General features: G+C 41.2%; 1 protein-coding gene across 1 annotated transcript; it reads left to right on the forward strand.

Moving 5' to 3' along the window:
* Window positions 1-395: 395 nt before the first annotated feature.
* LOC118382928 (tetraspanin-8-like) lies at window positions 396-12118 on the forward strand. Its single transcript, XM_052512068.1, has 2 exons — window positions 396-1088; window positions 10270-12118. Exon 1 carries the CDS (start codon window positions 420-422, stop codon window positions 1086-1088), a length of 669 nt encoding a protein of 222 aa, XP_052368028.1. The 5' UTR covers window positions 396-419; the 3' UTR covers window positions 10270-12118.
* Window positions 12119-12489: the final 371 nt, after the last annotated feature.

Genomic DNA, 12489 nt, shown 5'->3' on the forward strand with positions numbered 1-12489 from the left:
AGGTGGAGGCTGGTGAAGGCCACAACACAGGGAGAGAAACTGTTCAGGTGGAGGCTGGTTTGTCATGATTATTAACCTGATCCGTTTGCAAGAGGAAAGTCTTCAGGGCGAAAAAAAATATTTGCATGTCATACAGGATACCGTTGAAGTCATGTATTTAATCTAACAGCCTCAAGCAGAGCTCCCTGCCCAGGCTTTGTTTTAGCAGAGGGCTGAACCAGCGTCAGTTTTTAGATAACATTTTTTACCAAAGTAGAAAACGGTTGGTTTCTGGAATGAGGAGTCACTAGCCACACCCACAGCTTCGGGTTGTTTTTTTTTTTTTTACATAGGTGACAGATCTGGTACACTCACTCTCACACACCGTACATCTTCAAGTAGCTCTGCCACGTCTTGCCTGGCTGTTGGAAGCGTAGAAGATGGCCGTGAACAAATGTATCAAGTACTGCCTCTTTGTTTTCAACCTGCTGTTCTGGATCAGTGGATGCATCATCCTCGGAGTCTCCATCTACCTCAAAGTGAACCCTGTGTTTGGGGGGTTGTTACCGGGGCTGAACCTGCTGATTGCCGTCGGTGCCATCATCACGGTGCTCGGCTTCCTGGGCTGCTTTGGAGCCATCAGGGAGAGCCGCGTCATGCTCATGCTGTTCTTCGTCGGGCTGCTCCTCATCTTCATCCTCCTGGTGATCGCTGGAATCCTGGGAGCTGTCGGAGTGAATAAGATTGAGGAATGGTTGACGGGGAAGCTGCTACCGCTGAGGAACCAGTCGTCTTTGTTCCAGATGTTCATGCAGGAACTGGAAGAGCAGGCAAAGTGTTGTGGACTGATCCATGGACCTTCAGACTGGGGCTCAACAGTCCCCGCCTCTTGTGACTGCCGCGACACCAATCAGGAGTGCAAACTCACAGACGGACGACGCAAAGTGTACTTGAGACCTTGTACCAAGTTGGTGATGTCAGTCATCGCGAAGGGTACAGTCATCACCCTGGGGATTGCATTTGGCATCGCAGTCTTGATGATCTTTGGAATGGCCTTCGCCATGACCCTGTATTGCCAGATTGGGGAGACGTATGCCACGTTAAGCTAGGTACATCTACACTATACCACCTTAACCTAGGTACATCTACACTATACTACCTTAACCTAGGTACATCTGCTCCCCCTCTAACCTATACTATTCATAGTATACCACCTAACCTACAGGTACATCTACACTATACCACCTTAACCTAGGTACATCTACACTATACCATACCACCTTAACCTAGGTACATCTACACTATACCACCTTAACCTAGGTACATCTACACACTATACCACCTTAACCTAGGTACATCTACACTATAGTATACCACCTTAACCTAGGTACAGCTTCACTATAGTATACCACCTTAACCTAGGTACAGCTGCTCTATACTATACCACCTTAACCTAGGTACATCTACACTATTCCACCTTAACCTAGGTACATCTACACTATACTACCTTAACCTAGGTACATCTACACTATACCACCTTAACCTAGGTACATCTACACTATAGTATACCACCTTAACCTAGGTACAGCTGCACTATAGTATACCACCTTAACCTAGGTACAGCTGCACTATAGTATACCACCTTAACCTAGGTACATCTACACCATACCACCTTAACCTAGGTACATCTACACTATAGTATACCACCTTAACCTAGGCACATCTACACTATACTACCTTAACCTAGGTACATCTACACTATACTACCTTAACCTAGGTACATCTACACTATAGTATACCACCTTAACCTAGGTACATCTACACCATACCACCTTAACCTAGGTACATCTACACTATACTATACCACCTTAACCTAGGTACATCTACACCATACCACCTTAACCTAGGTACATCTACACTATACCACCTTAACCTAGGTACATCTACACTATAGTATACCACCTTAACCTAGGTACATCTACACTATACCACCTAGGGTTACCACCCTGGGTATCTACACTATACCACCTTAAGGTACATCTACCTTAACCTAGGTATACTATACCACCTTAACCTAGGTACATCTACACTATAGTATACCACCTTAACCTAGGTACATCTACACTATACCACCTTAACCTAGGTACATCTACACTATACCACCTTAACCTAGGTACATCTACACTATACTATACCACCTTAACCTAGGTACATCTACACTATAGTATACCACCTTAACCTAGGTACATCTACACTATAGTATACCACCTTAACCTAGGTACATCTACACTATACTATACCACCTTAACCTAGGTACATCTACACTATACCACCTTAACCTAGGTACATCTACACTATACTATACCACCTTAACCTAGGTACATCTACACTATACCACCTTAACCTAGGTACATCTACACTATAGTATACCACCTTAACCTAGGTACATCTACACTATACTATACCACCTTAACCTAGGTACATCTACACTATACCACCTTAACCTAGGTACATCTACACTATAGTATACCACCTTAACCTAGGTACATCTACACTATACTATACCACCTTAACCTAGGTACATCTACACTATACTATACCACCTTAACCTAGGTACATCTACACTATACCACCTTAACCTAGGTACATCTACACTATACTACCTTAACCTAGGTACATCTACACTATACCACCTTAACCTAGGTACATCTACAGGTACATCTACCACCTTAACCTAGGTACATCTACACCATACCACCTTAACCTAGGTACATCTACACCATACTACCTTAACCTATACATCACCTATAACCTTAACCTAGGTACATCTACACTATACTATACCACCTTAACCTATACATCTACCACCTATAACTTAACCTAGGGTACATCTACACTATACCACCTTAACCTAGGTACATCTACACCATACTACCTTAACCTAGGTACATCTACACCATACTACCTTAACCTAGGTACATCTACACTATACTACCTTAACCTAGGTACATCTACACTATACTATACCACCTTAACCTAGGTACATCTACACTATACCACCTTAACCTAGGTACATCTACACTATACTATACCACCTTAACCTAGGTACATCTACACTATACCACCTTAACCTAGGTACATCTACACTATACCACCTTAACCTAGGTACATCTACACTATACTACCTTAACCTAGGTACATCTACACTATACTACCTTAACCTAGGTACATCTACACCATACCACCTTAACCTAGGTACATCTACACCATACTACCTTAACCTAGGTACATCTACACTATACTACCTTAACCTAGGTACATCTACACTATACCACCTTAACCTAGGTACATCTACACTATACTACCTTAACCTAGGTACATCTACACTATACTATACCACCTTAACCTAGGTACATCTACACTATACCACCTTAACCTAGGTACATCTACACTACTACCTTAACCTAGGTACATCTACACTATACCACCTTAACCTAGGTACATCTACACTATACCACCTTAACCTAGGTACATCTACACTATACTATACCACCTTAACCTAGGTACATCTACACTATACTATACCACCTTAACCTAGGTACATCTACACTATACTATACCACCTTAACCTAGGTACATCTACACTATTCCACCTTAACCTAGGTACATCTACACTATACTACCTTAACCTAGGTACATCTACACTATACCACCTTAACCTAGGTACATCTACACTATAGTATACCACCTTAACCTAGGTACATCTACACCATACCACCTTAACCTAGGTACATCTACACTATACTATACCACCTTAACCTAGGTACATCTACACTATACCACCTTAACCTAGGTACATCTACACTATACCACCTTAACCTAGGTACATCTACACTATACTATAACCTAGGTACATCTACACTATACTAACCTTAACCTAGGTACATCTACACTATACTATACCACCTTAACCTAGGTACATCTACACTATACCACCTTAACCTAGGTACATCTACACTATACTACCTTAACCTAGGTACATCTACACCTATACCACCTTAACCTAGGTACATCTACTATACCATAACCTATACATCTACACCCTTAACCTAGGTACATCTACACTATACATACCACCTTAACCTAGGTACATCATCACCACTATACCACTTAACCTAGGTACATCTACACTATACCACCTTAACCTAGGTACATCTACACTATACTATACCCTTAACCTAGGTACATCTACACTATACTATACCACCTTAACCTAGGTAGATCTACACTACACCACCTTAACCTAGGTACATCTACACCATACCACCTTAACCTAGGTACATCTACACTATAATACCTTAACCTAGGTACATCTACACTATACTATACCACCTTAACCTAGGTACATCTACACTATACCACCTTAACCTAGGTACATCTACACTATACTATACCACCTTAACCTAGGTACATCTACACTATACCACCTTAACCTAGGTACATCTACACTATACTATACCACCTTAACCTAGGTACATCTACACTATACCACCTTAACCTAGGTACATCTACACTATACTATACCACCTTAACCTAGGTACATCTACACTATACCACCTTAACCTAGGTACATCTACACTATACTACCTTAACCTAGGTACATCTACACTATACCACCTTAACCTAGGTACATCTACACCATACTACCTTAACCTAGGTACATCTACACCATACCACCTTAACCTAGGTACATCTACACTACACCATACCACCTTAACCTAGGTAGATCTACACCATACTACCTTAACCTAGGTACATCTACACTATACCACCTTAACCTAGGTAGATCTACACCATACTACCTTAACCTAGGTACATCTACACCATACCACCTTAACCTAGGTACATCTACACTATACCACCTTAACCTAGGTACATCTACACTATACTACCTTAACCTAGGTACATCTACACTATACCACCTTAACCTAGGTAGATCTATACTATACTACCTTAACCTAGGTACATCTACACTATACTATACCACCTTAACCTAGGTACATCTACACTATACTATACCACCTTAACCTAGGTACATCTACACTATACTACCTTAACCTAGGTACATCTACACTATACTAGGTAGATCTACCATACACCTTAACCTAGGTACATCTACACTATACATCTACACATACCACCTTAACCTAGGTACATCTACACTATACCACCTTAACCTAGGTACATCTACACTATACTATACCACCTTAACCTAGGTACATCTACACTATACCACCTTAACCTAGGTAGATCTACACTATACTACCTTAACCTAGGTACATCTACACTATACTATACCACCTTAACCTAGGTACATCTACACTATACTATACCACCTTAACCTAGGTACACATCTACATACTACCTTAACCTAGGTACATCTACACTATAACCTTAACCTAGGTACATCTACACTATACTACCTTAACCTAGGTACATCTACACCATACCACCTTAACCTAGGTACATCTACACCTATACCACCTTAACCTAGGTACATCTACACTATACTACCTTAACCTAGGTACATCTACACTATACCACCTTAACCTAGGTACATCTCTATACCTTAACCTAGGTACATCTATACTACCTTAACCTAGGTACATCTACACATACTACCTTAACCTAGGTACATCTACACACTATACCACCTTAACCTAGGTAGATCTACACTATACTACCTTAACCTAGGTAGATCTACACTATACCACCTTAACCTAGGTACATCTACACCATACCACCTTAACCTAGGTACATCTACACTATACTATACCACCTTAACCTAGGTACATCTACACTATACTACCTTAACCTAGGTACATCTACACTATACTATACCACCTTAACCTAGGTACATCTACACTATACTACCTTAACCTAGGTACATCTACACTATACTATACCACCTTAACCTAGGTACATCTACACTATACCACCTTAACCTAGGTACATCTACACTATACTATACCACCTTAACCTAGGTACATCTACACTATACCACCTTAACCTAGGTAGATCTACACTATACTACCTTAACCTAGGTAGATCTACACTATACTACCTTAACCTAGGTACATCTACACTATACTACCTTAACCTAGGTAGATCTACACCATACCACCTTAACCTAGGTACATCTACACTACACCATACCACCTTAACCTAGGTAGATCTACACCATACTACCTTAACCTAGGTACATCTACACTATACCACCTTAACCTAGGTAGATCTACACCATACTACCTTAACCTAGGTACATCTACACCATACCACCTTAACCTAGGTACATCTACACTATACCACCTTAACCTAGGTACATCTACACTATACTACCTTAACCTAGGTACATCTACACTATACCACCTTAACCTAGGTACATCTACACTATACTACCTTAACCTAGGTACATCTACACTATACCTTACCTAGGTACACCACCTTAACCTAGGTACATCTACACTATACTATACCACCTTAACCTAGGTACATCTACACTATACTATACCACCTTAACCTAGGTACATCTACACTATACTACCTTAACCTAGGTACATCTACACTATACCACCTTAACCTAGGTACATCTACACTATACTACCTTAACCTAGGTACATCTACACTATACTATACCACCTTAACCTAGGTACATCTACACTATACTATACCACCTTAACCTAGGTACATCTACACTATACCACCTTAACCTAGGTAGATCTATACTATACTACCTTAACCTAGGTACATCTACACTATACTATACCACCTTAACCTAGGTACATCTACACTACACTATACCACCTTAACCTAGGTACATCTACACTATACTACCTTAACCTAGGTACATCTACACTATACCACCTTAACCTAGGGATCTACACATCTACCTTAACCTAGGTACATCTATACCACCTTAACCTAGGTACATCTACACTATACTACCTTAACCTAGGTACATCTACACTATACTATACCACCTTAACCTAGGTAGATCTACACTATACTACCTTAACCTAGGTAGATCTACACTATACATACCACCTTAACCTAGGTACATCTACACCATACCACCTTAACCTAGGTACATCTACACCATACTATACCACCTTAACCTAGGTAGATCTACACCTATACTACCTTAACCTAGGTACATCTACACTATACCACCTTAACCTAGGTACATCTACACCATACCACCTTAACCTAGGTACATCTACACTATACACCTTACCTATAACCTTAACCTAGGGTACATCTACACACTATACTATACCACCTATAACCTAGGTACATCTACACTATACTACCTTAACCTAGGTACATCTACACTATACTATACCACCTTAACCTAGGTACATCTACACTATACTATACACCTTAACCTAGGTACATCTACACTATAACCTTAACCTAGGTACATCTACACTATACTATACCACCTTAACCTAGGTACAGGTACATCTACACTATACCACCTTAACCTAGGTACATCTACACTATACCACCTTAACCTAGGTACATCTACACTATACTACCTTAACCTAGGTACATCTACACTATACCACCTTAACCTAGGTACATCTACACCATACCACCTTAACCTAGGTACATCTACACTATAATACCTTAACCTAGGTACATCTACACTATACCACCTTAACCTAGGTACATCTACACCATACCACCTTAACCTAGGTACATCTACACTATACTACCTTAACCTAGGTACATCTACACTATACTATACCACCTTAACCTAGGTAGATCTACACTATACTACCTTAACCTAGGTACATCTACACTATACCACCTTAACCTAGGTACATCTACACTATACTATACAACCTTAACCTAGGTACATCTACACTATACTACCTTAACCTAGGTACATCTACACTATACCACCTTAACCTAGGTAGATCTATACTATACCACCTTAACCTAGGTACATCTACACTATACTACCTTAACCTAGGTACATCTACACTATACTACCTTAACCTAGGTACATCTACACTATACCACCTTAACCTAGGTACATCTACACTATACTACCTTAACCTAGGTACATCTACACTATACCACCTTAACCTAGGTACATCTACACTATACCACCTTAACCTAGGTACATCTACACTATACCACCTTAACCTAGGTACATCTACACTATACTACCTTAACCTAGGTACATCTACACTATACCACCTTAACCTAGGTACATCTATACTATACTACCTTAACCTAGGTACATCTACACTATACTACCTTAACCTAGGTACATCTACACTATACCACCTTAACCTAGGTACATCTACACTATACCACCTTAACCTAGGTACATCTACACTATACTACCTTAACCTAGGTACATATATACTATACTACCTTAACCTAGGTACATCTACACTATACCACCTTAACCTAGGTACATCTATACTATACTACCTTAACCTAGGTACATCTACACTATACTATACCACCTTAACCTAGGTACATCTACACTATACCACCTTAACCTAGGTACATCTACACTATACTACCTTAACCTAGGTACATCTACACTATACTACCTTAACCTAGGTACATCTACACTATACTATACCACCTTAACCTAGGTACATCTACACTATACTACCTTAACCTAGGTACATCTACACTATACTATACCACCTTAACCTAGGTACATCTACACTATACTATACTACCTTAACCTAGGTACATCTACACTATACCACCTTAACCTAGGTACATCTACACTATACCACCTTAACCTAGGTAGATCTACACTATACTACCTTAACCTAGGTACATCTACACCATACCACCTTAACCTAGGTACATCTACACTATACCACCTTAACCTAGGTAGATCTACACCATACCACCTTAACCTAGGTACATCTATACTATACTACCTTAACCTAGGTACATCTACACTATACTACCTTAACCTAGGTACATCTACACCATACCACCTTAACCTAGGTACATCTATACTATACTACCTTAACCTAGGTACATCTACACTATACTACCTTAACCTAGGTAGATCTACACTATACTATACCACCTTAACCTAGGTACATCTACACCATACCACCTTAACCTAGGTACATCTATACTATACTACCTTAACCTAGGTACATCTACACTATACTATACCACCTTAACCTAGGTACATCTATACTATACCACCTTAACCTAGGTACATCTACACTATACTACCTTAACCTAGGTACATCTACACTATACTACCTTAACCTAGGTACATCTACACCATACCACCTTAACCTAGGTACATCTACACTATACTACCTTAACCTAGGTACATCTACACTATACTACCTTAACCTAGGTACATCTACACCATACTACCTTAACCTAGGTACATCTACACTATACCACCTTAACCTAGGTACATCTACACTATACTACCTTAACCTAGGTACATCTACACTATACCACCTTAACCCAGGTACATCTACACCATACCACCTTAACCTAGGTACAGCTGCACTATAGTATACCACCTTAACCTAGGTACATCTACACCATACCACCTTAACCTAGGTACATCTACACCATATCACCTTAACCTAGGTAGATCTACACTATACTATACCACCTTAACCTAGGTAGATCTACACTATACTATACCAGCTTAACCTAGGTACATCTACACTATACTATACCAGCTTAACCTAGGTACATCTACACTATACTACCTTAACCTAGGTAGATCTATACTATACTATACCACCTTAACCTAGGTAGATCTACACTATACTAAACTGAATTGAGGTGGAATTGACTCCTGCTGAACGTTGCTTTGTATTGTAAAGCATCCCATTATGTTTTTCTATACCATATACCTCTGCCAAACGACAATCTGATTTGTTTTCCTGATTTATGATAAATGGTGGCAGTTTCTTGACCTTTAGTTGATTCATCCACATCTCGTTGAAGATGCGTGAATGTGTATTTTTAAAGTGAATTAGTTTTCTACTGCTCAATACTTGTCTCTGAAGTAGGTGCCTGTGGTGGTCATACACTCAGTGGTGTAAAGTACTTAAGTAGTTTTTTTTGGGGGGGGGGGTATCTGTACTTTACTATTTCTATTTTTTGACTACTTTTACTTTTACTTCACTACATTCTTAAAGAAAATAATGTTATTTTGACTCCATACATTTTCTCTGACACCCAAAATCACTGGTTACATTTTGACAGGGAAATGGTCCAATTGATGCGCTTATCAAGAGAACATCCCTGGTCCATCCCTACTGCCTCTGATCTGGAGGACTCACTAAACAGAGAACATCCCTGGTCATCCCTACTGCCTCTGATCTGGACTCACTAAACAGAGAACATCCCTGGTCATCCCTACTGCCTCTGATCTGGTGGACTCACTAAACAGAGAACATCCCTGGTCATCCCTACTGCCTCTGATCTGGAGGACTCACTAAACAGAGAACATCCCTGGTCATCCCTACTGCCTCTGATCTGGAGGACTCACTAAACAGAGAACATCCCTGGTCATCCCTACTGCCTCTGATCTGGACGACTCACTAAACAGAGAACATCCCTGGTCCATCCCTACTGCCTCTGATCTGGAGGACTCACTCAACAGAGAACATCCCTGGTCATCCCTACTAGCCTCTGATCTGGAGGACTCACTAAACAGAGAACATCCCTGGTCCTCCCTACTGCCTCTGATCTGGAGGACTCACTAAACAGAGAACATCCCTGGTCATCCCTACTGCCTCTGATCTGGAGGACTCACTAAACAGAGAACATCCCTGGTCCATCCCTACTGCCTCTGATCTGGAGGACTCACTAAACAGAGAACATCCCTGGTCCTCCCTACTGCCTCTGATCTGGAGGACTCACTAAACAGAGAACATCCCTGGTCCATCCCTACTGCCTCTGATCTGGAGGACTCACTAAACAGAGAACATCCCTGGTCATCCCTACTGCCTCTGATCTGGAGGACTCACTAAACAGAGAACATCCCTGGTCATCCCTACTGCCTCTGATCTGGAGGACTCACTAAACAGAGAACATCCCTGGTCCATCCCTACTGCCTCTGATCTGGAGGACTCACTAAACAGAGAACATCCCTGGTCCATCCCTACTGCCTCTGATCTGGAGGACTCACTAAACAGAGAACATCCCTGGTCATCCCTACTGCCTCTGATCTGGAGGACTCACTAAACAGAGAACATCCCTGGTCCATCCCTACTGCCTCTGATCTGGAGGACTCACTAAACAGAGAACATCCCTGGTCCCTCCCTACTGCCTCTGATCTGGAGGACTCACTAAACAGAGAACATCCCTGGTCCATCCCTACTGCCTCTGATCTGGAGGACTCACTAAACAGAGAACATCCCTGGTCCATCCCTACTGCCTCTGATCTGGAGGACTCACTAAACAGAGAACATCCCTGGTCCATCCCTACTGCCTCTGATCTGGAGGACTCACTAAACAGAGAACATCCCTGGTCATCCCTACTGCCTCTGATCTGGAGGACTCACTAAACAGAGAACATCCCTGGTCCATCCCTACTGCCTCTGATCTGGAAGGACTCACTAAACAGAGAACATCCCTGGTCCATCCCTACTGCCTCTGATCTGGAGGACTCACTAAACAGAGAACATCCCTGGTCCATCCCTACTGACTCTGATCTGGAGGACTCACTAAACAGAGAACATCCCTGGTCCATCCCTACTGCCTCTGATCTGGAGGACTCACTAAACAGAGAACATCCCTGGTCCATCCCTACTGCCTCTGATCTGGCACACTCACTAAACACAAACACTTCATTTGTAAATGATGGAGTGATGCAATATGTCCCTGGCTTTATGTAAATAAAGTACAAAACATGAAAATGGCACCATCTGGTTGTCTTAATATAAAGAATTTGAAATAATTTGTACTTTTACTTATTATCAATGGTGACCTGTCATTCGGGTGTTTGAGCCCCACATTGTTTATTTTTTTGGGGGGGTGGGACTTGCCTGTTTTGCATGTTATTTTGACATTAATACGTATCACATATCAGTTTGCAAACGATGTACAAAAAAAATATACATCATCATTGAGTTAATAAAGCCGCATACAAACATGGTCTATTTCTTTTGTTGTTGTTGAGTACAGCAGTTCCAAAAGGTGTTTCAGCCCAGCTCAGTGCTCTCGGTGGTGGTAGGGCGAGCCAGCAGAAAATACGGAGCGCTGCGCCGTGATTGGCTCAGTGTTCTGTCACTCATGGAGATTTTTACATCACGGCCAAGTGTAAGAGGAGACATTGAACATTCTAGGCCTTCGGGCTGCTGCCATAGAGGTGCCCATCCAAGAAGGCTCAAGGTCATTGGCCGCGGATAAAATGACATCAAATCACGTGATATCTACAGTAGCTTTGATTGGACTGATCATGTCAACATCATACTTTCA

Source organism: Oncorhynchus keta, unplaced genomic scaffold (assembly GCF_023373465.1).
Source record: "Oncorhynchus keta strain PuntledgeMale-10-30-2019 unplaced genomic scaffold, Oket_V2 Un_contig_7982_pilon_pilon, whole genome shotgun sequence".
In the NCBI taxonomy this organism is placed as follows: domain Eukaryota; kingdom Metazoa; phylum Chordata; class Actinopteri; order Salmoniformes; family Salmonidae; genus Oncorhynchus; species Oncorhynchus keta.